Source organism: Micropterus salmoides, unplaced genomic scaffold (assembly GCF_014851395.1).
Source record: "Micropterus salmoides isolate LMB-PRFRI ecotype aquatic unplaced genomic scaffold, ASM1485139v1 Ms_hic_scaffold_3, whole genome shotgun sequence".
Classification (NCBI taxonomy): domain Eukaryota; kingdom Metazoa; phylum Chordata; class Actinopteri; order Centrarchiformes; family Centrarchidae; genus Micropterus; species Micropterus salmoides.
In genome coordinates this window covers 34,731,614-34,759,571 of record NW_024042261.1, presented here as the reverse complement: position 1 = coordinate 34,759,571, position 27,958 = coordinate 34,731,614, and the positions used below count along the sequence as shown (strand labels likewise).

Below are 27,958 nucleotides of genomic sequence, written 5' to 3'. Positions count from 1 at the left end.
ACAGCCTCACAGAGCTGCTAGCATGGCTGTAGACTTTAAGTCTTGCTACCTCCTTTTATGCTTCTTTCTTTTGTTCCATCCTTCTATCCATCCTCCTTTGCTTTACTAAGTGATCGGAAAACAGTAATGTTCCTTGAGATACAAAGTTTTCTGTAACTAAATGATCATCTTCGATTTACTTTTGACACTTAAATGCATTTTTCTGCAATTATTTGTCTTTTACTTATCATCTTCACCCTGTGGTGTTCCCAGCATCACCACGTGGGATTTGCGACAGGTTTTATGAAGAGGCGTTCATAGAGAGGCCTTTTTGGAAAACAACTTTTGGCAACCATCTTTGGTGCTTCAGAAAAAATATCTTGTATGAGTTTAAAACCTTGAATGAGTCACACTGGTTGGCGTCGGCCCTTCAGAGTCATTACCGGCCAATCGAATTAATCTAATCACACAGGAGAGAACTGAGAATTGATCTAAATTACTTGTATGCATTCATAGGCACGAGGGGATCAGAGAAAGGGCAGAGAGCTCAGAAACATAGAGTTTTATTTCCTTTATCTGTGAGGTAATGTTTCCAGTCCTGTTGCAGAACCTGATCAGCTGAGGAAAAAACTAAAAGTTTTCCAGCATGTCCACTATTTCTAAAATGACCGTTGTGACTACAGTGTTATGCTACAGTACAGTACAGTATAGGTAAATTATATCAATGACAATAAGACCCAGACAGTACATTCAATTAATTTTCCTTTAATATTTCTCTTGCATTGGTCAAGATTGTGTCTAAAAAATTCTGTAGTATCATCAAGTTTATTTATATAAAAGTTTAATGACAATAATGGAAACCCACAATATAAACTCTTCTGTATCTTTATACAGTATAAACAAATCTGCCTCTGTAATATACAGAAAATCCAGTCTGATGTGCACTTGTAATGCTGCAGTTCTTCTCCTGGCTGCTGCCGTGTTTGTCCGACGCTGCCTGGGAAAGAAAGGGAGGGATGGTTCTTTAATTAATATCAATACTAAAGCATATAGTTTCAGACAAATTAGACTTTCCAACAGACCTAAAGTTACATGTAACTCATAATAAGAGACAACTTTTGAGAATTTTAACCAAAACCTCCAGACTGCCTCTCTTTTATTTCTCTCTCAGTCTGCAGTTTATTAATTTCTGTCACAGTCTGATTAGATTTTATGTATTTGTTGGCCCACCACCATCGGCGCTCTCTTCATGGGACAACTTCATCTAAATTACTAGTATAATTACTTTGAGTATTAGCAGCAGGATTATAGTTACTTACATTTCTTTGACTTGTTAAAAACACATTTTTCATTAATGTCAATTGATGGATTATTTTAGTGGAAGATTTACAGCTTTGTGTAACTGCAGGCCTGATGATTTATCAAATGAGAAACTTGTTGCCCTTAATTAAAAGGACTTGCTCACTTTCTACTTTACCTGTTATGCTAGTAATCTATTAACAAAGTGTCCTGGATTTCTCATTTTATTACGAGCCTTCAGATCAGACACCGGCTAAAGTGATTTTTCACAACTTATAAAACAACAACAAAGTTTTCCTTATTAAGTAGTGGTATCATCCATCATCAACCCTTCATGACATAACATCCAATCAGTTCTGACTTTGTAGTGGAGCCCCACGACACCAGGCAGGTAAGTTCAGAACCCGCCATGTTAAGGGATGGGGCTCCGCTGTTTACTGTTCGCACCCTCGTCACCACATCTGTCTACTGACAAGACAGTGTGGTAATTAAAGTGCGGATATCTTTGTTCCCGACACCGTCCTGCTCATCATCACATTCACCTCTAGTTCAATTCTCTAACTTCTGGAGTGATTTTAAGAAGTAAGCTGTAGACTGTATAGTGTTAAATGGTATTTTGTGTGTTTTCTCTCTTCTCATCTACACACTGCCATATATTTTGTCATATTTGGTCTCGTATTTGGGTTGTTTTGTGCCACATTTGTACTGGAGCAGTAGTAGTAAATTTTAATTAAATTTTGAAAGCCATTCTCCTTTTTTGAAGTATTTTTTTCTCTAATAAAGAAAACAAGAAGAAATATTGACAAAGGCAGCAAAAATACTATTTGAAGCTCTAATTTTCTCTGCTTCATTATGTTTTGATTTTTTCATTTCAATTGTCATTTTAATTAATGTCTGGTTGACCTTGTCTCTTAAGTCACGTGAATTGATTATCTATAAAGTTTGTCTTCCTTCATTTTGTTTGTTTGTGGGTGCTTTGTGTGATACTTCAATAAGCTGCTTGTTCACTGATTGCATCTCTACTTATTGTGTTTTTGAAATGATTTCATCACGTCTCTTTCAATTCTTTATCCCTGGCAGGTTCTACATTTCTTCTGTGAGACGGCATGCTGACACAAACAGTCCCACTTTGTATAAGTATACTTTGTTCCTTCCTGCAGTACCTTGGAGCTGAAACATCTGCATTAGAAGTAACACAAACACAAAATATATAATCTGTCACAACACTACATTGTGAAGGAACGTTTTTAAACCTCCATTAAGGGTTTTATCACACAGGTTTCCACAGGTCACGTTAGGGTCATTTGCTGAGCTAAAGTTAGCCAAAGGTGACTTCCAAAGCATTAGGTCAGACTCTCCTCTCTGTCTGCTGGGTTGACTGACGCAGCTGACTTGATAAGGATGCACTCTGCAATCCATTAGGGTTAGAATTAAGTTAACTTAGGTAAAGTCGTGTTTCAATAAACAATGCTGTGTAAGACATCCTGAGTTCCTGAGATCTTCTTCTCTATACAAGAGTTTACCTGCTCATCGGAATTTCCATAACATGCATAGTAAATTATTTATAGTGTTTTACTGTTTTACTGGGTGGTCCTAAAGGCACATGCACATGCACACACGTACACACATGCACGCAAGCACAGACACTGAAAGTCCCCTGGCAGCAGAGGCTCTTTCCATTACAGCACTAGTTGGGTGGTGCAGCTTGGGGCTGCAGTGATAAGTGCAGATGTGAATAAACTGGATGTTTACTGACCCATCAACAGAGATGAAGTGTTCTTTTGGTTTGTTGAACAGTGTGCAGCAAATTCACAGTGATGTATTGTTTTATCTACAGGTTTTACATTTGTAGGTGCCTCTTTTTGCCATTCTGTATTCGTTGTGTTTCACAATTATTAACTTACTTTGTTATTTACTATTATTATGTTATTTATTACTGCGAGATAGCAGGATTTCTTAAAAAAAAAACTATTAAGTAGAAATGTTGTGGAAAATTTGACAATGGACCAAAAACAAATCATCAGCTTTGAATGTGGCCATTTAGAAACAACTTAATTTTGTTTCTCATTCAGATTCAATACAGATCTTGTTGTGGGCCACACCCATTTCAGCTTTGATAGATTTCCTGTCATTTTTAATTGCTGGCAAAAGATTTTTTAATGTTCTACCCAGCATATTTTATCCCTGCACCTCATGTGCACCTCATAATGTTTTAGAGAAAATTCCATCAAATGCTGCCAGATCCAGTTAGGCCGGGTCTGGAACTTAATCCTCAACCTGCCTCTCCCACACACACACACACACACACACACACACACCACACACACACCACACACAGATACGTGCACACTTCGTGGGTCATTTGATGGGTGGGGGCTGGATGGTTTTGAATGTTTAACAGGGAGACAAAAATAACCTCCTGGGTTGGGCCCCGCTGCGTTCCACGACCCCTGACGACACTGAATAGTTTACATTCTGGGAAGGGACGTGTGTGTGACCAGGTTTAGCTATATTTGTGAAGAATAGCACTTGGCAGCCCAATATTCTTGTTAATTTAGGCCGTTCCTCATACAGAAAATAGGGAAGTTATGAGATTCAGAGATGGAAAGAAAGAGAGACGTGTGCGACGTGAATAGGTTGTAACATTGTGAGTCTTATCATAGATTCTATATACTTGGTTTACAACACCATGCGGCTTGATCCGGGTCAGTAGGTGTGTATTAATCAAAACAGTACTGGTCTGCAATCAGCAGAGACTTGGTGTCTTAGATTCTCTGATTTAGACACACCCATAAACACTTGACCACAGCTGCACTCTGAGTTTTGACAAGAGATAAAGTGTTTTCACACACACTTTGGTCTAGGTTTTTAAAGAAACTTAATAAATTACAGGGACAGAATTGAATCAAGTGCCTGTACAGAGATAAAAATATTGGGCTTATTTAATTCCACTGATAACAAGTAGTGTTAGCTTTTTGTGAGATTTGAGCAACACCTTCTCAGGCTTTTCTGATGAAATTTTGAGGCTTTAATTTATGTAAGCTCAATTGTTCTGCCTGATTCTACTGGACTCTAATTTCTACTTGAATCCTTAAAGAGCATCTGAGTGACACTGTGAAGTGAGACAAGAGGAAAGATTGAACACTGTATGACAGTCAGAGGAGCCTGCCAGTTTAAACCTGCACCAATACTGCACACAAGTGTTAGAAATCTGCTACTGCAACAAACAACTTCCCACTGCAAATGATAAGAAAAAGGTGGAAAATAAAAATAGCAAACATTTGATATTAAAATCTTAAATGTGTGAAAAAAAATCATTTACATTAAAAAAATTAGCTGTTTTAGGTGAAGGCTTCTCTCTTTCCATTTAGTTGTGTTTTTATATGTCATTTAGAAGAACAGAATCAAAGTTTGTGCAATTGGTTTTATTTCTAGGTCTGGGCTTTTTAGCACTGCCTTCAAGTGCTTGTTGTAAGTTACTCAATTTGTTACTAAACTTTTGTACTTTGAGAGAAATATGACAAAGAGCTACTTGGCCTACAGGAGTAGACTGAGGAGGAGGTAGAATGTTGTTATATTTCCTGATTTATTGATTGAATGAATACAAGTGCACAACCAAATCAATTGACAGGAAACATAACATGAAAAATTACATACATTCACCTGTTACCATAAATTCACATAGTGAAACCCCAATATTGCAGTAAGTATTGTATAAGCTAAAATAGCCCTTTTAAAAATGTTTCCCTTACAGGCATAAGAATTGTGTGGGTGTACTGCATCGCCACAGTGAAATTGCAATAGCCTATTTCAAAACATTTCTTGAAAGTGTAAAAACAATTCATCCTTTAAAAATGAAGAGGTTTAAGTAATTTATTCGGTACAACATTATGGATTATCATGGCCTAATTTTATGACAGTAAAATGAGTTGAAAATATAAAATTTGTAGCTTACAGCGTTAGTAAATCTGAAACAGACTGTGCTAATTTCTCTTAAACCTTTCAAAGATGTCAAGACACGAATAGGGCCTATGTGTAAATGGACTGAGAACAGAGAGGAAGGTGTGTTTACCAAGATATAGGCTGCGATGGCCTGGTAGGCCTGTATGGTAGGCTATAGGCTATATAAAGCTTTAGCATGTGAGTGAACATGATGTCGCCTACCTAAGCCTGGTGAGAGACAGCAGACCAGCGGGACACTGAGGACATCAGCGGGTGTTCAATCTGGGCGGTGGCGCTGAAACTACAGGGACAGACAGCAGTTTGAGAGATGAGACAATGTGACATAACAGCCGACTTACCTCAAACAGCAGGCCACGGGACGACTGTATCAGACACATGGTGGGTTATTTAATATTAACCAACAAGTAAACTGTAGCCTAAACTTTCATTATCACTTTAATTCTGAAGTAGAATAACAAACTGACTGACTGCGCGCAGCAGCCACCGTTATGTCTCACTCAGAAACTCATTCTGAACTATGCTGTATGTCTATTAATAGTCCACAAGAGTTGGATTTAGTCGAGGTCAGCTGTCACTTACACGCCCTATATGGTGCAGCACTTGTTGACGCGTTAATCCACGATAAACCGCTGAATGGGGAGTTTGAGACAGCATCTATGCATCTAGGCTACTCGTTTAAAACTAATGTTCCTGTTAAAAATAAACATTTGAATTGAAATGGAACTGATCTTGTATCCTCATACCTTCATTCCTCTGAAATAGCCGCTCTGGTTTGGAGCTATGCCTACAAACTTTGCAGCCTCACCCACAGAAAGTCACAGCCTTGCGCACCGAACAGGAGGCATCTTCGCGCAGGAAGAAATACAAATGTACAATACAAAATACAACCCCCCCCCCCCAGATGTTGCTGGTCTATGATTTCATGTGGCTTCAAACATGATTTCATCAAAACAATATTCTGTATAAACGCTAACAAAACCCCCTCTCCAGTCCAGCAGTGATATACAGTGCTGTGCCGCCATGTTCGCCCTACTGACCGGACGCGGCTCCTCCTCCGCTCTGCTGTGGGAGATGGAGGCTTATATGAATGTATGGAGACAGAGCCCAGCAAGTCTATTGTGTTTAGTCTGACAGCTCCACAGCAGAAACAATATCACAGCAGGCGGCCAGAGCACAGCCCAGCTGCCCCGGTACTGTCATGATAATAATAATAATAAGAATAATAAGAAGACGCATAAGAATATCCGCATATTAAGTAAGACATTTACATTGTTCTTCCAAACTGTACTTGATTGTTTTCAGAGTAGTTTTATAGTTATATGCTGGCCTCAGATTCTTGACAGAAAATGCAGACACCTTTCAAGTTCTGGAGGAGCAGATGAAGGAGCAGCATGAAATGTCAAGAGTGTCAACACTGAGACAGTCAGTTTCCCAAAGAGGAGGCATGTCTCCAGAATACCTGATTGGACATTTGTGACTTTCCAACAAGAATTGTTAATAACAGTCACGTCAAACAGAGGCTCTGGCACAAGGGCCTGTTCAGTAATACATCCATGCCTCCACACTCGCCCAGGATTAAAGAGAGCCAAAGACTGAGCTGCCTTCTCCCACTTCAAACCAACCCAATTGGTCTTGGTGCAGTAATCATCCTCCCTCTCTCTCTCCAGCAGGTACAAATGCCAACCTCAGTTCCATCTTTCACTTTGAGTCTTCTATGGTTTATTAAAGTAGATTTAATGGATAGAAACAGTCCAGCATCACAGCTTTCATCCTGTTTACATGTTTAACAGAGAGAGAAGGCAGTCTTACTGTAAAGAGACCTACTGCACAATAACATTTCTCATTGTTGAGCTTGAGAAGGGTAGTTCTCCACCTATGTGTTCATTATTTGGTGGCCAATCCAAACCACTCTTGGTGTTGTGGTTTCAATGGGGCGGAATTTGGAGTCATGATGATGATATAAGCTAATTTATACATAAAGAGTGACAAAGTCCATTGCAAAGTAAAGTAAATAATTTTCATTATCTGTAGCTCTGAACAGGCATTTCATTATAATTGAATATATGTTTATCAGAGGGCACATGAAGAACTTTAAACAGAGAGGAACATGTTCAATTCAAAGACATTTATTTAGAGTCGATTCTTTATAAAGAGGAAGGCAATAATGACATGTTTACACAATAACTGCTCCACAGCTTTTATAAGGATGCTGCTACTAGTAAACATTATTCTTTGTACAGTTGCCATAACAACCATCTCTTCACTAATTGTTATTTTCAATCACTCCACATAGTGGAAATTAAATTAGTTCATCCTCATTTACTGCTGCAGCAAACTGTCAATCTATTGTATGAAGTGCTGACTTTCATATTAAATTAGTTTACTTTAGAAGCAGTCCTGAATACTGAGTGTGGAATTTAAAAAGCCTCATCTTGTTTACAGAGCACACCAGATTGAGCAGCAATTATTTCAGATTCCAGCAAACTAAAATGATCAATTAAGGAATCAAACTTTACTTCCTGAGATGAGCTGGGATAAAAATAAATCCCATTGAGGTTGAAGTTGTATAAAGGACATTAATTGTGATTGATCTTTAAAACTAGAAAACTGATCAATGATTAGATCACTTAACATAGGTGGTTATGGGACACAGTAAAAAAAAAAAAAAAAAAGGTTCCTCAGCATGATACTAACCTGAGTGGAAAACAGAAACAGCGCCCCCTGCTGCTACTAGCTATTATTACTACATGACAGAAAGCACATTTTGCACTGGTCTGATGTTACCGCAGAATAATATAACATTTTATCTGGTTTATGTAGTTTCAATCCCAGGTCAGCTTTGATAGAAATAGCAAAGAGATGCAAATATATTCTTATTTTGTAAGTAAGTTATTATTCTTCCTTCCTAAGACTGGCAGTACTGGGCAGTCTACTGGTTTGATGGTAGTGGAACTGGGTATGGTTGCTTCAGTAACTATAACTCACTGAATTTTTCAGATAGAGTTCTCAAATTGTTATACAAAATACCCACGTGTTCACTACAAATGGCAATCCTCTACAAGAATATCACAGAGAATGTGTGTATATTCTTATTCAGAGTCCCAGTCAGTGCTTAAAGTGGGCCGGTATTCACCGGTACGTATACCTGCACTTCTATATTTTACTCTTTGGCGTACCGGGACTTTTTCTTGCACACAGGCACTTCTCACAAGCTGCCCATACACTTTTGTACCCTCTCCACCAGTGGAGACCGAGAATGGAAAAGGTCGAGTGACGATACACACGCCAATATGTGTACAACATGTGAATGGGGAGTACTGGTCACAGTGCTGACAAATTAATGCTGGTAACCCTGGAGTGCGAGTTTGGTGGGCCCAGACTGCATAAGGCAATCTGGAAAATATTAAAATCAAGAAAGTACCTAGTTTAATGTAAAATGGATGGTTGTAACACTTTTTAAAGAAGTGTTACAACCGACCCCACCCCTGTCAGCCATTGTTTAGTTAGCTGTATTACCATAGTGGTTTGAAATTAGAAGGGAAAAAATGCATCACATGTTGCCTAAGAAACTACATTTCAATCTAATATAAGTCAAACAATTCTATCTGCAATAATATAGATATTAAACAAAAAATAGTCTTTGTTAAAAAATTTACTTTCTTACCTCAAAATCAGTTTTTTTCTCTATATATTCTGAATGCACCTCTTTCCAGACTTGATACCCACCATGCCTGATCGGGGGGGAAGCAGGTAAACACTGAAATGATCACCTAACTCCTATCTTATCTCTATTTGGTGAAATTGGTGTTGTTACAACTCTCCCCATGTTATAACCATATCCGGTCTCCCCTACATTACTCTCTGGTCAAATAGGAGTTTGGCACAAAAGCTGTGATAAGCCAGGTTTTTCCTTTGGTACTCAGCCAACAGGGAAACCCCGCTCAGCTAAGAGGTCATCTGATTTTTCAGCTCAAGAGTTTCCAAGTACACAATGTGAACAACTGTTTCAGCTGACTAGAGGAAAATCCATGATAATCTGAATACTAAAATAATTACACTAATATGGCATTGCAAAATGTGCTGAACACAAGTGTACACTGGTGGTACATTGATGTAGACCGATATAGTATTTTTAATACTGGCTGTTAACTAACACAGGTCTTTGATGTTTGAGTGCTGGGTGAGAGGAGTGCTGTAGTCAGAGTCCCAGTCCCTCTCAAACACAGCCTTCAGCTGTGATTGGACGGTTGGCTCCAGGGACTGTGATGCAGTCTGGTTGACAACCAATGCTGAGCCAGCTGTGCTCACAAAGTAGTCACCTGACCAGTTAGACGTACCTAAAGACAGAAAAAAACGATGTTATTTTAGCCCAGTTAACCCTTTTTCTGAAAGACAAGGCTGACTAGATAGGTGATACATATTAAGAGTGAACAGATGTGATAATTATTATTTTTCATAATTGATGAATCCTTCAGGCTATAAAATACTTGTTTTTAACAAAACCCCCAAAATATTCAGCTTACAGCAACATTAAGTATTTTGATCTCAGTGTTTTCATGATAAAATTAATAATCTGTTCTCAAAATGACATGTTTTAAACTTTTCTATATTCACAGTCAGGTGCAAGAGTGAATAAACTTTGTGTTTCACAACTTGATACGTTAAAACAGCAACTCAAAAGCCAGTTACTTACAACACATGGGGTATCCAATTGTGTTTTACATAAACAATGTAGTGTGTGCACTGCAGCCTTACCTATGTAGGCTATCTTGTCAGTCACCATGTACTTGTTATGGTTTACTCTAGCAAAGGGAATCTCCTTCTGCTCGGGGCTGGCAGGCACAACAAACAGCCTCTGGATAAGGGAAACAAGAGGTCATCAGGTTATTGTTTTTACTATAGTATAGGTACCCTAATACGTACAACTTCCCTTCTCAGCAGCAGAAGACACGTGACCACGGCCAGGTCTTTTTTTATGAAGAAACATGGAAGATCTACTTACCACCTGGATGTCAAGTTTGCTCTTGAGGTCATAAACTGAGGCCAGGGACTTCAGGAAGGGAAACATGGCAGGTTGGGTGCTGGCCCAGCAGCTGATCAGCAGGCGCACTTTGACCCGCTTCTCGTACCCCACTCGCCTCAGCTGGGTGTCAATGTCTGCCCAGTACCTGCAGAGGGCGCCACATGCAGTGTATGAATCATAAGGTGCATTTGACTTCATGCGGCGCTGCGCAGCGCTGACTTAACGTGATGCATGCTTGACTTAAAATAAGGCATGCTGGTTAGAAATTGTGTCTGACTTTCACCGGCGCTGCAAAACGTCACCGTGTCACATGACATTAAAACCTTGTGGGAGCAAAGGTGGCTGCAGGCGCCGAGTCCGGCGGCCGCAGTTGCTTTTCCCCGGCTGCACCAAGTTAGAACCAGACTTTTGCCAGGTCTTGCGGCATTTGCAAAGAAAAATGCCGCGAGACCAGGCAAAAGTCTGGTTCTGTCATTGATCTCAGCTCACAGTAAGCTCGCGCAGGTAGAACGTGTCCGACTTGACGGCGCCGATTTTATGCATTTTATGTCACCTGCAGCTCACATTAGACTATCAAGTTGGCGAAAGTCAGCCGCCGTCATCTCGAACGCATCTATCGACTGTTTAAAAGAAGTGGAAGTAGCCACTGTGACGTCATATGTGACGGTGCGGACTAAGTTTTGACGATTCTCCATGGCACTACATGCTAACAGCTGTCAGTGGCGTGACACTTTTCACATAGGACACAACTTTAGGTTGCCTTTGGGTTTAAAGGATGCTAACCAAACGGAATGAAACAATTATAAAACAAGACACACTGACAGTCTACAGCCAAGCTAGCGGCTCTGTGAGCAGGTATACCATGTTCATCTTCTTAGTTTAGCGTGTTAGCATGCTAATTCACACTAAACACAAAGCTGAAGCTGATGGGAATGCCAGTAGTTTCACATACAAATTAAAATTTTGACCTGATGATAGCAGTAAATGAAAAGTTAGGGTAAAGCCAAAGTAGTTATAATTTCTCTTGAGATGGGGGGGCATGTGCAATAGTTGTAAAGATATTTCAGTCTGGACCATAGCCACCAATGACCATACATAGAGCCACGTGCTAACATGGCTCAATATCTTACCCACATTACCTTCAGCAGTCCCTATGTGCTTTACTAAGTATAAAACCTAATTCTCACTCTTCTCAACATTCCTCCCTGTAGTTATATTTCACAAGTCTCTGATCAAATGTACCTTTTAGGATGTGCAAACTCCATGGTGGGCAGGTAGTTCATGACAGCGATGTAGATGAAGCTCTCGGCGTCCTCCATCACACTGAGGATGGACTGAAGGTCTGGAGTCCTGCCAGCTGCACAGAAGGACGGAGGGGAACTCTGAGAGAGAGTGAGGAGAAAAAGATATGGTAAATTATTTGTTAATTATTAGCAACATTCGATACCCTCGACAGAAGATTAACTAAGGAACAATAGTGGTCAACAGAATTACACTGGTGTAAGAATGTGGAGAATGGACAGCACTGGGCTGTGGGTAGCAGGGAATTCAGGTCACATGAAAACCTTGGGCTCAAAGACTTTTCTTCACACTCATCTATTGTAAAAGGAATGGTCTTGTACAGACGTCACCAATAAGCGGACCGTGGTCCGGATCCGGACCGAGCCGGCGTACTGTCCGGACCCAGCCGTACAGCCGATCTATTATTGAGAATTACTACCGCGTGACAGAGCGTTTCTATTTTAACCCGCGCAGCTTTTCTAGCATTTACTGTACTGGTGTAGAAGCCCAGGAAACTCACAGACCAATTGTATGTGTTCCGATCATCTCATGTGATGCTGCTCAGCCAATCAAATCTGTGCATAAGCTTTGCGAGTGAGTCAAGTCCGCGAGTGAGATACACATAGGAAGAGAGGACACGAAAGAGAAAGAGACTTCACGTGGCTTTTAACCAAGAATGATGACAAAGATTCTCACATGTACATTCCTCCCACGGGAAGTTCAAAACCAGAATATCTCACATATCTCCAAATCTAGCCAGAGCTCACGTTTCTTACTGACCAAGAAAAAGTAGGGAAGTGGTTTATAAGAGGGAATAAAAGAGAAGAGGAGGCATTAAAGCTGTTCATTTGTTAAGATGTGTTGAGTGTTAATTATAAAATTGGTTGAGACTACACTTATCAAAGCTACACTTTTTTTTTTATTTATTCTGAAAATGAGCAACAAATAAAATTATTTTAAGATGCACATTTACAAAAATGCAGCTTTTAGAATACTTAAATTTAGAATTTATTATTAGAGTAGTGATTATTTATTATCCCTTAAGTTTTATGTGAAAACTGACAGCAAATACTGTTGAAATATTATTTGATTTGACAGTCAGTTGTTGACTTAAAACATATGTTGATAAAACTAGACTATACGTTATGGTAGACTACTGAATGATAACGCAAGTTGATGTTGCAGACCTTTGCTTTGTGAAATTTTCTCTAACTGGACCTCTTTGAATTTTACTTCTGGTCTTGTTGATATGCCGTCACTTGAAATAAGTTTACAAAAGTTGACATAACCATTAATCGATGTTCTTTATAGTGTAGTATTACAAACTTCTTTAACAGATAGGGTTCTTCCTGTTAAAATACTGAATGTATGTATCTCACCGATAGGTAGACTTTGGACGGCGTGTTGTTAAGTGGCAGCTGGAGGGGTGTGTCCTTGTTGTAGAGGGTGGAGAAGCTGGTGGGCCAGGGTGATGGGATTGATTGACTCTCCCCCAGGAACCAATAGGCTTCAAAGATCTTACCCAGGTCTGCAGCCAAGCAGCTGCAGTTGTAGACGACCGCTCCCAGCTCCTTCACCTAAAGACCAACAAGAAGAGGATTTTAAAATTGGGGGGCTGAATGAGTGAAACTACATATATAAAAACTATTTTACTACATATTTCTATCAGACAATATTTTCCATACTTTTCTGAACTTAATTTGCATTTCATTGAACTGGTAATTCCTGAGATTTAAAAAAAATTTAGACATTTCAAAAGGAATTTTCCCTTTTTGTGTTTGCAGATATACAGAAACAGACGTTTGATGGGATTTTGGTGCATTATCAGAAAACAGGATGTTCATGGCAGTGACAACCCAGCAAAATATCTGATAAGGAAAGCTAAAAAAGCTAAATTTCTTTCAGCCGGGTATGTGACCAAATGTTTGATCCAACACAAGAACTTCTTCCTCTTAAAAGCAGAAGAAAATTAGTTCTGCTTGCAACCTTTCAGTCAGTTTAGCAGATATTGCCTGGAACACATGATTACTGTGTAAAAAAATGATTCTGTAAACAGTTTGAATCAGGTTACTTATGTGACTTGATTCTGACTCATAACCTGTGAGAAAGTATGTGTACCTGTGTGAGGGACCTCCAGTCCATGTTGGCGCTGCCAATGTAAATGTGTTTCTTGTCCACAACCCAGAACTTTGTGTGGAGGACGCCTGAGGTTAGCTCTCTCATGTTAACTGTCCTGATATCAGCTCCTGAAACACACCCACACACACACATTTTCGCCTGAATAAGAAAAGTTATGCTCAAAAGACTCACTTTTGTCATGTGTTACTGACAGCAGTAAATTAGCTGTAGACCTGAATAATAATGTTCTGCTACACAGTACAGAGCCAAAAGAAATACAAGACTGATGTTGGAGGTGGAGGCTGCTGACACTCAATATCTAAAATGTAGCCATTTTAATGCCAATAAATTTTAAAGGATCAGTGTTTACAGTGTGCTGAACACAAACATTTAAAATGAAACTAAAACTGAACCTAGCCTAATGGTTAGGCACATGCCACATAACTGCAACGTCCACAGTTCGACTCTGCCCATTAACCCACTGTTTCCTGTCTGTCTACACTGTCAGCTCTCAAATGAAAGCAAAAAACCCAAACTAGAATATTAATTTATCGCCTTAGTAACTAAAAAACATTGCAGGCTCAGGGTTAATGTAAAGTCAATCAAAAATCTGACATTTGTTACATCGGTTTGACGCTAGCTGGCAGAAAGAAAAAGACAGAGTGTCACCTGAGTCTTTGAGCAGCGCGAGGTCGTCTTGCGGTTGGCTGCTCTGTGGTGTGTTGACTGCGATACGAACGGACACCTTCCCTGAAAGCTCAGCTAGTGTCTTCAGGATGGTCTCACCCTGTGCACACAGTAAGAAAATTATTAAACGCTGTAAATGTTATTCACACGACGATAATAATAATGATAATAAGAAGCTTGGCAATGTTTTCCGTTTTCTATTGAATTAATCTTTTGATAAGTAAAACTCTTCCTTTGCATTTGGGTCATTGACAGTTTCAGCTGACCTGATTGGCCGTTGGCTCATGAGTGCCAGTGTCTTTGTTAGTGAGCGTCCAATAGAAGGAGGCGATGTCGATACTGCTGCGAGCCTCGGCCATCAGGTTGAGCCAGGCCTGGAAGATGGAGGGGTGAGTGACGCTGGAATTAAACTCCAGCCCTTCAGGGATGCTCTCCACCAGAACGATCCTGACACGGGGAAAGAGAGGAAATGGTTTGAAGATAATGATTAATATCTGTGACCCTGCTTCTGCCTCTGGAGTACAGCTTGAACAATTAATCAGACAGCTCAATATATCGGTAGATATTACTTTATCACAGATATATGACACAATATACAGTATATATGTCAGCTGATGAGTAACAAGATCTTCATGTATCTAATGCCATAGATATTTTTGAGGTAATTCAGAAACAGTGTCATGGTTGCACAGTTTGTAAAGTTATCAACTGTGCTCAACTTGCTTGCTTGTTATGGAGCTTTTCAACGTATATCATGGAAAGACATGAGTAGGCGTACCTTAAGTGGAGATCATTTTGTCGATTTCTGTTTCCAAGATCCAGAATGAACTGTTGTTGTTATTAATATTACCAATATTAATATTTGCTAATAACCAAACCTGCCCCTACCAGATCCCAACATCCTCCACACACACACACGGTGCAAAGTCAGCGCCCAGCAGAGCAGAGAGGCCGCAAAGAGACAGTGAAGTAAGGACAACTTGAAGATAAGTTGAGTTGACAAAAACTCCGCTCGTTACGGTTTAGTTTAGTTTGCCATGTACTTTAAAATCTAGCATGTTCTTGCAAACTTAGCTGCTGGCCGAGACAAACCATCCCCTCCTCCCTCTACCAGCAGGACAGGAGCAAGGGCTGATACTGACTGAGTTTTTCACTCTTTCTCAACTTTACTCAGTATAGTTATTTTACTGACATTTTAGATTTGTTTTAAGTGAGATATTATTGAGTGTATATAGTGACTTGCATTGTAAACGTTACTGTTGCTGCTCTAGAAACATTTAGTTATATTTAAATATTCAAGGCTGACATAGAAACTGTATAGCTAATATGCAAACGTCAATGCTTGTTTATATATATTGCAAGTCAGATCGCAATATTGAACAATGTTATTGCATATAGCAGATTTTCCTCATTTGGTACAGGCCGATCAGACTCACAAATCCAGTACAGGTTTGGGCTAAACTACAGAGCTGATTCTGTGATAACCTACGCTAACAGTAATTAGGGTAGAATTCTCTCACACAAAAACATTATTTTAGTTTCATTAACTGTAACCATGTGACATTAATCAGGAGTTGATTCATTCATGTGTCACTTTTAAACACACACACACACACACACACACTGTAACATGTGTCTGCAACCAGATGCAGAATCTTACACAAGCTGTGAACTCTGAACTCACAGATCAGTCTACACACGTCTTTTGAGTTTGCTCTTTGTTTATCAGTATTGAACAGTGATACATTATATAACAGCAGCCCCTGTGCGTGCAGATATTTGCTTACCTGCAGGGGTCTGTGCAGGACTCGACCTGGGGCCGACAGAGGCTGCTGCTCGGGGCAGGATGGGAGGAGGAAACCCTCGGTAACAGGAGGTTGTAGACGGCCGTGGCTGCCAGCAGCACAGTAGCCACAGTGGCCAAAGCTATCAGACATCTGGAATACTGAAAGGGGGCAAAACACTTAAAAGCTGTGGCTGTTGATCAACGTTGAGTAAATAAATATTTTTCTCTGAATGTGTGTATTTCTTTGTGAGCTGTAAAGTACTAAGTAAATACATATAGCTTGTTTTGAGTCTTTCACATACCAGCTGTGCATTCCTGTTGGATTCTTGCCTCCTCCTCTCAACGTCCACCAGCTACCGGCATCAGAAGAACACAATAATGAGCAACAACAACATTTTGAGGATTTTAATTCCATCTGGGCCTGTTTCACCAAAATTGCAACATGAGATAATTTTCTTATTGCTCACTCGTCATAAGAAAAATCACGTTTGTGAGCCATGTATGTGCAGGAGCACTCTAGGGCTCACACATTTTCTGTGATTGGGATTACTGGTGCTTTTTATGTTCTCTTAATCAATGATATGAGCTGTCATCTTACGAAAGAAAACATGAGGACTCTCCAATGTTCTGACCTGACAAGGTCACTGAATTTAACACAAACAAAAAGCCTTTCTTCAAAGCAGAGTCTTACAATACAGTACAAACCATTTTTTTTGTATATAGATCATGTCATCTTTTATCTCATACTGTCAAAATAAAGCCACAAGATTTATAAAAAGTGAATAATGAATCCTCACATTAAAGAAGCTTTAAACAGTAAATGTTTTGTTACTAATTTGAACATCTAATCAAACCCAATCTAGAGTGGAAAGTATTCATAAATGACAGATTAATTTTAGGTTTTCCAACTACTTGATTCATTTAACTACAGCACATGAAAGCACCTTACCTGGTTATAAGCCATGTCCGTCTTCATTTTCAAAGACAAAATGGCAGAAGCGTCAGCTCAGGTCAGATGATGTTCTGCGGCTCTGAGACCAAACAGAGGAACAAAACACACAATGTTACGTCATGTCTCCGTGTTTCTGTATGGTACTGTGTGGTATGATGCACACAACACACTGACAGTTACCATCCAGGGTAGAGTTGGGAATTTAACCCAGTTTTTAAGAAACGAATTTGACAACTGAATCATTTAAGAAAAGAGGGTAGGGGGGGAAGATATAGTTTCTGTTTGAGTAAAAGATTAATGTGTCTGATTTAACTTAAAGTAGCTACATAGCTGTCAAACAACATAGCAGTCTCAAACACCATTGTCTTTCCTCTGCAGTAACCTTTACAGACTTGACAAAGAGAAGGTTCTAGATGTTTTCATCGGCACAGACAGAAAATAACCTGCACAGCTCATCTCTAGCACAAAGACACACACATCTATGTAGCAGTCGGCCGGTGCTGCCGGGAAGCCGAGCTCATAAGCACCAAAAACATCGTGGCATCAAAAAACTATTTACTGGAATCTGAGGTCTCGTGATGTTTGATTGCTTAAAAGAGAGAGGAAGTATGGAAGTCTAAATAGCTAGCTGGGTGACTCAGTAAACTTTCATTATTACTGAGTCATAAAAGTCCGTTTCTACTCACAGAAACATGTTAATCGTTACAGCTGCTGGAAAAGGAACATACAATATACTGGACTGTTAAATAAAAGCATTTTGGTTTGGGAATCTCTTCACACAGACGTGTTAGGGCACGTTTAAGTCATGCAAAAGGAGGAAACAAGCTCTTCAACATGCAACACTTTTGTTTTTGAGTGACTGGCTCTTCTTGTAATTGATCTCAAAAAAGGCTAAACATTTCCTGCTAGTGCCACTCCTAAGAAAGAAATGTATATTTACATGAAAACTCACATAAGACAGTTCAGATTTAACAATGCAGGGTTTTATCAAAGCTGAGTCTGGAATAAGGAAGAGAGATTTTTCATTTAAATTTTTGTATTATTTTCAAATAGCCTTTTACAGTCGTGACTGTTTTTAACCATGCAAAAGCCCTTTTTAAATGATTGTTATTATTATCTCTAGGTTATATAGCATTCAGTCAACAAAGTGACCAGATGTTTTAGGTCTGACTTGAGCATGACGTTACTACTGGTAAATTGGCAGAGGACAAAGAGGGCTTGTTTATCTGCGCAGAGGAACAAATCACATTAGAGAAAACTACTTAGAGAGGAACAAGTGACTCAAGAGTTTTGGCTCCAGCTGCAAAAGTGAGGATGCGTCAGAGAAGATTACTTTAATGCTTAAATTACCCAAACGAATAACAAGAGCTGCACACTTATTTTGTGATCTATAACAGGGATGGATAGCTAATGTTAGTAGAAGGCTAAAAGCATGCCTGTGGTTAAAGTGGGACACTCTGCATTAGGTTAAGAAGTTATTGATCCGCAGTGAAGTAAAGGACATTATGCAAAATAACTATAACGTCATCTTTTGTGTTACAGTATCATAATTCCAGTTAATGAACCGTCCATTTACACCGAACCCTGCTTTTGGTTTCCTGAGCAGAGGAGGAGTCGCTGACAGTGCAAAACAACAAAAACAACTCACTTTCAGAGGAGCAAAACTGTCGACCCACCTGTGATCAGTCGTCCAGGCTGATTAAAATCCAGCATATAGCAACGTCGACGTTTGTTCTTCACACACAATCACATTTAAGATTGTTGTTTCACTGTTAATTACAGGAAAGACAAAGAAAGTGCCCGTTCACAGCTTAGTTAAAGGACCGGGACAGTGAGAGGGGACATCATGTGATCCAGATCGGACAGCCAATTGGAAGGGCGCTTTCCACGTGACGGAGCACAGGCGAGGTACAGTACTGCAGTTCTCCATCTTAACCACAAGAGGGCGCTGTGCATCTAAGGCAGCGACACAAAGTAGGCGCTGTCTGGATTCTCACACACTCTTACTGTGTGTGTTAGTCCTATTTGGCCACGTTATGTGCTTATACCTTAATTAAAGTTAAATTGGCTTCAGTACGGAAGATGTTTTATAAAAATCAAGTCCAGTGCAGTGGGCAGGAACAGGATCTTACCTGACCTCTGACCTCACCAACAGGATGAAGTGCAAGTAGGACAGGTAAGAGCACAAAGACAAAGCTTAACTTTTCAGGCGAACCCCCTCAAGTAGCAACATTATGAGATACTGGTGTAGATGCACAGACTAAACATAAACCATGAAGAAAGATTAAAGTGAGCACAGCTTGGCAGTTTTGGGACACAGAAGCTAAAAAAAACAGCAATGGGTTAAAGAAATGCAGTCAGTATCTACATGCAGTAAGATCTAACGTTATTATTAATCTTACTAGATTCACTGAGACTGAGACCAAGCCCCTGCAGGTCAGTGGTTATGATTCCTGAAATATGGAAACATAAGGACAAATTAACAACAATAAAAATGAGATTAGTCCAGTGAAAAGGTGATAGGAAAAGGCCTTACAACCTGCTGACTTATTTGGAACTAGACAGACTGGAGCCCAGTGTACTGAGAGCAGAGAGCAGGGGATGGGACATGGTTTAATGAGATCAGAGAGAAGAAGAAGGGAGTCCATTTACAATTTAATAAGTCATCAGAAACACCATAAAGTCCACTCTGACATGGATAGAGCCAATGAAGTGAAACTAAATTTGATGAAATATGGTCAGAGTTTCTGTTTTAGTTAAGGTTACCTGAAGCGTTCTGAACCATTTGCAGAATAGAAATTGAACTAAGCAGGCTAGTTTCGGTCGATGGTCTTTGAAAAAATGTTGGGTAACAGAGTGCATATACAGTGTCTAACGTACGTTTCTTCCTCTCTTCTATTAAGCCTCATTCAACTTTTAACTAGCTGAGTTGACAAGCAAGAAAGACAAAGGCCTGAAGGTGTTTGCACAGCTACAAGTGGAGAGGTGAGAAATACTAATTCCTATAAAAGAGAACCTGAATTTCAGTATTTGTTTTTTCAGACTTAGTGATATCGATCTAGATGCTGGAAAGTATGGCTGTCAAACTGTTTTATAGATTTAAAGTAAATATGGGAGTTTGCACGTGTATATTAAACATTCTGACAAGTTAACATTTACATTTTTCACCAAATATGACACTTAGGAGCAGCAGTGCATATATATCTCTCCCTACATTTTGTTGTGGGACAAATTGAATGACCTGATGTGCAGGAGAGTTTGAGACCAGTTTTTCAACAGAGTTACAATCTCTTCTCTGATATACTGTGTTTATTTCCTGAGATGTTTTACCTTCATCGGTCATCAATACAGTGTGTCTGTTCAACCCTTCAAGTGTCACATAATTCAACTACAATCTACTTTATAAAGTATGTGTTAAAGCTTCTACTATTGAAGTAAAAGTAGTACTTCAATAAACAAAAAATCTCAGGACAAAATTTCTCATGTGATATCTTGATATATACGACCAGCAGGGTCCTTTGGCTTTCCACTCACTTTAACCAAAACATGGACACTTTTATCTGACTGCATATTTTCATGTAACATAATTGTCCACATTTATTGTACTTTTACTTTACATTTCACTTGCAAGGAACACACCATCAACAGGTACGTTTAAATGATCCATTGATGGAACAAAAGATTGTGTGCGATGCTTGGACTTGTTGCACAGCTCTGGTTTCCTACAACACAGTAGCAAACCCCCTCATAAACTTACAGAGAGGAAGAAGGAGGTGAGGAAACAAGACAGAGTATACGAATGCGAAAAAGAGGAGATAGGTTAGAGAGTGGCATCATTGAGGTGTGGTCATGCTCGTAAAATTCTGCGAGATAGCGCCAAATAAAGAAAGAGCAGGGACACGATATTTGATGTAAGAAACGTAAATGATCACGACTGCTATATGCTGTTCAAATAAATCAATTCTACTGGAAACATCAATTTATCTTGAGTTTGAGTGTGTAGCTCAAACTGTAAGTGAATCCACAGGTGATTTTAACTCAACGGGGGGCGCCATAGTGCAAGGACAGACTTTAGGAGCGCTTAGGACATGAGTGATAGTTGGAATTGGAGACAGCAGAGAGGATAATAGAAGAGACACAGAGTGCAGTTTGTTTCCTCCAAAGATCGGAGTGTGCCTTTAAAAGGTGTGCTCAAATTTCCTTTTGTTAGTGGTGAAACCTGCCATTTGATAAGAGAGTAAGAGCCAGACTGAAAGAATTCCAAGATTATCACACACACACACACACACACACTCACACACACACGCATTTCCCCTCCCCATTTTATATTATTATTTTGGAGCAATATAAAGATTTGCACTACAAAACAGTGTCACTGTTGATTATGATATTTTTTAAGTTTTTTTATTCTCACTTTGAGGTGCGTGTCATATGTGGCTTTGCGTGTGCATGTCACCATGGAGACTCACCCAGAATATCCTAGACAGTTTTAGTTTTTTACAACAACTGAGGCAGAGTTATGGCGAGGTTATAAAAAGCCGACGTGCTTCACTTCCGTAGTACAGATCCATTCTGTCCTCTCCTAGTTAGTGACGCTATTACAGTTAACTATATTTGAGATCAATAAGGCCCATTTGTCTTTCCTGAATTAGTTGTCCAATAAGAATGTTGTTCCTTTTGTAAGCTGCACTATTTTGTAAATTTTATGTTTACACAAATAACGTATAAAAAGTGAAAATCCAGCAGAACCTGGTGAAAAATACTTTGTCAGGTGAGTAATGTGATGTAAAATGAGTAAGTTTGCAACTTGCACCATCACTGCTTTAATTATATACTCCTCAGCTAACAATGCTAAAACTTCTTTTTCGATTTTCAACTTCCTGAAAGTGGGCTTTTAGCAGATTAATGTACTATAAAGGCTCCTCTTGGAAGTCCATTTTCCCAGAGTAGGTGTGTTTGTGTCCCTGTGATACTGCATCGGGGCAGAACCCAGTGAGTCACTGGGCAGCTGCTGAACTCAATTGTGCCTCTGCTTCTCACTGCTAACATCACTTCCTGTTTTTTATTCACTAGTTCTGCTTAAATACACTTTTTTACCCCAATGACTTTCCCCTTTTGCATTCATTCTCCCACAACATTCTCCCAGTTATCTTCAAGTGCTTGCAGTGTATTCCCAGTCCCTTTGTCACTATTGTGCCACGATGAGCGATCTTAGGAGCACGCAGGATCCTTGAGAGAGATTCAGTGGGGCATCTAATCCAAAACATATTCTACCACCATGGATGTATAACAGTCTTATCAATCATATTTTATTGGGTCCAAATGCTACTGTGCTTCTGTGTTTGTCTAAATCCTACAAAAAAGGAAAGGATTATTTTTCTTTTACTCATTGAAGAATCTCTCTAAGGTTTGAGTCTGCTATTTATGGCTGTTTGAGCCATAAAAAACACTGACATCACCAAATCAGGCTGGTAACAGCCGGTGACCCTATGGTGGCATAACAGTTTTATAGCAGCTTTGTCATTCAGACCTACTTTTTACTAGTCTCTACTTACAGTACATTTGCTCTTCTTCTTCTGTAATAACTCTTTATTTTATTGTTCTGTATACTACAAATCTACTAAAAATGTTTAGTTTCACTAAATTTTAAACAATTTTAAATATCTTCAAACTGCAATTTTGGTGATTTTCATAGTTAAAGTTAAGCGGACTAATTATAAGCTATTGGGTGACACTGTTATTTTTCTAAACTAACTCTCTGGTAAAACTCAAAAACAAACAAAACAGTTTTTATTAGTTCCTCCAAAGGTTTCACATTAGTAGTGCTGAAACAATTAGTCATTAATCAGTCAATTGATCAACAGAAAAGTAATTGATGTTGAGAATCAATCCATCATTTAAGAGATTTATGAAGGCAAAATATCAAATTTTCAGCTTCTCAAATGTTAGTTGCTGCTTTTCTTTCTCTCAATAGCTAATTGAATATCTTTAGATTTGCGTCTGTTGGTCAGAGAAAACAGGACATTTGAACAACTGATTAACTGACCCAATTACAAATGTGCCTGCAAAACAAATAATGAGTCCCTCCTAATTGTTTCTTTAGATCAGATTAGAAAGCTTTATTAATCCCCAATGGGTAAACTCAATTGCTACAAGATCAAACAACAAAGAACATAAACAGAAAAGACAACCAGTAGGTTCACCCAGGGCTAGAACTAAAAACAACAATACACCTCTGAAGCCTGATAAGAGCTGACGGGTTGGAGCTTCTCCAACCCAATAAACAACTGCTTATTTCCCAACGGAGCTAAAAGACAGTCACAGGTTCACACCCACAGGTTAGTACCTGAAGTACTACTGACTCACAGCTTCCTGCTTAACACTGTGCCGCATTAGTCATTTACTATTGATCTGTTGTTTTCTTGGATATTCTTTTTCTCCCACTCAGTCTCTCTCTGTCTCATACGCACACACACACACACGCACATCATTGTGCCACTAACTTCATGTGGACCTGACATAATACATTCCCCAGCCTCTCACCATATTCCCAATTGGGGACACATCTTTTGTCCCCAACTGGACAAACTGTCCCCAATCAAATGGCCTTTAGTCTGAAATGTTTCCCTGAAGGTAGCATACGTCAAACCCCCCTCCTCCCCGCCTCCCAAACACACACACATCTTCCAGGATCCTAGGAAAGCCAGTCATTTGTGCGGTTAAAGGATGTAGAGAAGGAAGTGGAACGACTGCTGAGGCTGCTGCAACTTACCCAACCCTGTCACCACCCAACCAGCTGACTGACTGACAGTTTGATTGAGAAGCTACACCACTGACTGGCTAGCTATTTGACTTGTTAACAGGCTTGGTGGAGAGAGAGGTTGTGCCTTCCTAATACCTAACTCTAACCTTACTGATCACAACGACTGTACATGCCTAACCAAACCTTAACTTAAATCTCATTCTCTTCATAAACCCTAAAAACAAGTCCTACCCCTCAAACCGCTTTTGGAACAAATGTCTTCACTGTCCAAACTGTCTTCACTCAGGGTCTAAATATTAAAATTGGTTCTCAAAAACAAAAATCGGTACAAGAACACACACACACACACACACACACACACGCACACACACACACACACATACCTGGGCCACGCCCAGCTCTCCAAGCGCAGTGTACCACAACAAAACATTCCTTTAAGTCAGAGTTGCTCAACTCATGACGTGATAAATTTGTTATGAACTTTTACACAGATTAAAATCTAGACAAATCTCTGCTCAGTCGCCAATATATGTTGGCATGTCAACAAATATTACTTCTTCTATAAAAATAACTTTGCATCCACCTCAGACTAATGCAGGTCCAACCTTGAAATAAATGCAACATTAAAAAAAACTTGAACAAAGAACTCTCTCCTTATTACAAATCTTTGTATATTATTGATTTGTATGTTCACTATGTTTCTGGACAAAACTCTGATGCTGATACGACACCTTAGTGGATAAAGTGTGAGTAAATAAAATAACAAGAAATCAGTTTAAGCCAGTTTGTTCTGTTCACCCTCCTCCTCTGAGCTGGACTCAGTGGACTCAGGTGGGGGAGTGTGGGGGAGGTATGTGGGTGACAATGGTGAGACAAGAGAACAGGCTGTTCAGCCACAGGTGAAGGCTAATAGATAGCCCAGATACTGGTCTAAGGGGTCAAAGACATTTGTGGCGGGTAGTTACACTCTGAACATGATGAGGATGTGTTGTTTTAAACACTTCAGTGTCTAGTTTTACTTTTCATTGGCAAATATTTCCAGAACAACTTGGACTGTTAACTGTCAGCAGGTTGTGGGAGCTGTTAAGTGGCTGGAAGGGCAGTTGTTAGGTTATGGGTGTAGTTAAGAGGTGGTAGCTGTAGTGTAAAGGGATGAGGTTAGGGTTTGGACAAGTTTAGATATATAGTTAGGAGAAGATGAGAGCAGTATACACGTAAAGTGAGTGAAAAGTCTTTTATTCCAGTAAATGTGGATACTTAGGTGTTTTTATAGTTCGTGTAGCCATAAAAGGCCAGAGCAGACTATAACTACCTAACAACAGGTAATAACTGTGTGTGTGTGAGGCTGTGTGTGTGTGACAGCTCAAACTCAGACCAATTTAAAAAAAACTTGTTAAAACCTCTTTTTTATTTGACTCCCTCCAACCCCCCCTGTTGTCTGTGACTCTTTACATCCACAAAGAAGAGTAAGTGAATCTGTGTCTTTTTGTGTCCACTTTTACGCAATTGTGCAATTTCTAAAATTCGCTTTGAGTTCAGTCTAAAGTGCTGGCAGAACCATATAGTACACATAACGGTCAGTAATTATTTTTTTTACATTTCTGGAGTGTTTTTCCAAAAGTCTGAGGTGCAGCTGGGACTCAGGCGCTTAAAACCCCTTTAAACGAAGTGAAAACAGCTTAAAGGTGTCTTTTATGCAGATTTGCTTGTTTTGTATTTCGTCTGTGTTGCATTGCAGTAATCTGAATAACCAACCACCCTGACCCAAAACAACAAGTAAAATTCAGTGACTTTTACTTTGATTTGCAGTTTGTTCTGAGGTTTAACCACAAATGTCTGCAGCTAGCGTCACGTGTCTGATTGTCAAGATCAATTTTTCAGAGTCTTGACTTGCTGCCACGCTGCGCTCTCCACAGTTGGTCTGTAAACAAGAAACAGCAAAATAGCTGAAACCCGGAAACCAAACTTAAAACACAGGGATGTTCGTGTATTTCTCTCGCTTTAAAATTTCAGCATGGACAGTTTTTATAATACGATCTGAGTGTGGGAGCGATAATTTTGAGGCCTTTTAGCCACCTGGACATGGCCTAAAGTGGACTTTGGGGGCTGTTTGTGTGTGTGTCTGTGCTACCAGGCTACGTGGGTAGTACAGGTCAGATAGCGCAGGTAACTGATTACCCAGTCCGGTCGAACCAGATCTGTGTGTGGGAAGAGGAGGGGAGAAGAAGAGGGAGGTGGTGGATCCTGAGGTATATCTTTATATCTGCATTCGTTTAACTCTTACAGCTTTCAACCCTAAACTTTACACCCTGACCATGAATGCGCAGGATTTCCTCTGCATTGTTGTGTTTAAAGCGTACTTTTGTTCAGTTAAGACAAAAGAAAAACAGACTGTGGGAGTAAAGCTCTTTAAGAGGGTGAAGATTCAGCGGTTTAGACAAACAAGATTTGGCCACTGACGGTTTCAAATAACAACCTGCAGTTTGGTTTGAAATGACACAAGTAATTTATTTCGTTAAAATCTACTTAACCCAGGTCAGAGATGAAAGAGAGACACTAGTAAATGATGATGAACCAATGATTCAAATAGCATCACGTTAAAAGCAGGGAAAAGCAGTCTCTGAAATTTAAAAAAGAATAAGATGAGGGAGAAACGTTTAAATCCTAAAATTTGCAGTGCACCATTACATCCAGGATTGCAGTGTGGACAGTGCTTGGCTGTACGTGTTTGTAATGCATCCATGAGTGTTAATAAATAGTTTCACATATATCATAGTGTCAGCTACAACTGATTTCTGGACTCTGTAACTGCTTGATTAAATTCCTGATGTAAATCTCACATCATTGTGTCCTGTCTCGCTGTCTAGAATGAGGAAGTGAAGCTAAAGTGCTGAGGTTAAAGGTGAAATTGATTGTCATGGAAACCTCTTTTAGGTCAGTATCAGGGGGCTTATCAGTGCACTCTAAACTTCTCTGCCTGACAGCACTGAGATCAATAAGAATCACCTTCACATTCCAGCTCGCTCGATTTTAGGAGTACAAATAATCTATACAAATCATCATATTACAATAAATGTTGATGATTTATTATTGACTGAAGGTGTTAGTATTTAGAGGGTTAAAACATGTCCACCTGTACAATTAACTGGAAGTTACATCACTTACCGTATTTCAGCAGGGGAAGGAATTTCCAGATCAATAAAACACAGCTGAACAACTGCAGCTACTACTGCTATTACTGCTTCTTCTAATGCTAGAATTCATACTGCAGTTTCAAATACTGCTGCATACTACTGATGTTACTCATAGTTAAGAACATCCTATTGCTGATACAGTTAGTATGTAAAAAGGTATACATTCAAATATTCAGTAAAAGCATCAGCGAAATAAGTATAGTAATAGTCAATATGAAAATGTCCTCTTTCATTAATTATTTATGCGTTGTGAGAAGGATTGTAATGTAGCTTGTTAAACTGATGATGCATATACAAACATGTATGTATATGCATCATATTTGACTTTATAACTTTATTGTATTTTAAGTTTTATCCTTAAAGAATAAATATTTAAGAAAGTACAAAGTTCAGGAACATTTGAAAGTAAAACACAGAAATCAATGCACTTACTATCCGCTTCACTACTATTGCTAATGCTGCGTCTACTGCTGCTGATAGTAATACCAATACCAATGTGTTTACTGTTGCTGTTACTCATAATCCCAGTACTATCAACCCCTGCTATTACTATGTTGCTACTTCTTCTATCCTAATCCAATAGGTTTACTATTGCAACCACTGCTGCTACTATTACATTTCCTGCTTCTGCTACTTATATTACTTTGATTACTACCTCCTCTGTACACAAAAACTATTACTACTACTGCCAATGAGTTTTCTCATTGCCTCTACTACCACTACTACTGTTACTAATTCAGTACAATAACTACTGTCACTACCATCATGGTCATTCCCCTACAACTACTACAAGGCTTTTTGCCTTTACTGAATCTACTGCATGTGTACTACAAATACTGTTTATCATTGTGAGTCTTGAGTAGTTTAACACTATGTATTGTTGTGTATTGCTTGTTTAGCTTGAACTACTACT

The 27,958-nt window shown here is 39.3% G+C and overlaps 1 protein-coding gene and 1 long non-coding RNA gene across 2 annotated transcripts; both read right to left on the bottom strand.

Moving 5' to 3' along the window:
- Nucleotides 1-724: 724 nt before the first annotated feature.
- Nucleotides 725-6,253, bottom strand: LOC119882826. Its single transcript, XR_005440550.1, has 3 exons — nt 5,985-6,253; nt 5,443-5,521; nt 725-976 (listed from the first exon to the last, which is right to left on the bottom strand). It is a non-coding gene; the product is annotated as an uncharacterized LOC119882826 (long non-coding RNA).
- A 1,098-nt stretch (nt 6,254-7,351) lies between these two features.
- On the bottom strand, nt 7,352-18,943 carry pld3 (phospholipase D family, member 3). The gene is made up of 12 exons (XM_038693093.1): nt 18,765-18,943; nt 17,086-17,167; nt 16,439-16,489; nt 16,138-16,295; nt 14,617-14,797; nt 14,333-14,450; nt 13,664-13,791; nt 12,925-13,122; nt 11,507-11,646; nt 10,244-10,409; nt 9,997-10,096; nt 7,352-9,578 (listed from the first exon to the last, which is right to left on the bottom strand). Exons 2-12 carry the CDS (start codon nt 17,110-17,112, stop codon nt 9,391-9,393), a joined length of 1,455 nt encoding a protein of 484 aa, XP_038549021.1. The 5' UTR covers nt 17,113-17,167; nt 18,765-18,943; the 3' UTR covers nt 7,352-9,390.
- Nucleotides 18,944-27,958: the final 9,015 nt, after the last annotated feature.

Excerpts from the sequence above, each read along its gene's own strand:
- pld3 (XM_038693093.1), bottom strand. The coding sequence starts at position 17,112 with ATGAAGACGGACATGGCTTATAACCAG. Across the intron at positions 16,296-16,438 it reads CCAACAGGAATGCACAGCTG|TATTCCAGATGTCTGATAGC; the intron begins GTATGTGAAAGA and ends GCCCCCTTTCAG. Across the intron at positions 14,798-16,137 it reads TCCTGCACAGACCCCTGCAG|GATCGTTCTGGTGGAGAGCA; the intron begins GTAAGCAAATAT and ends TCCCCGTGTCAG.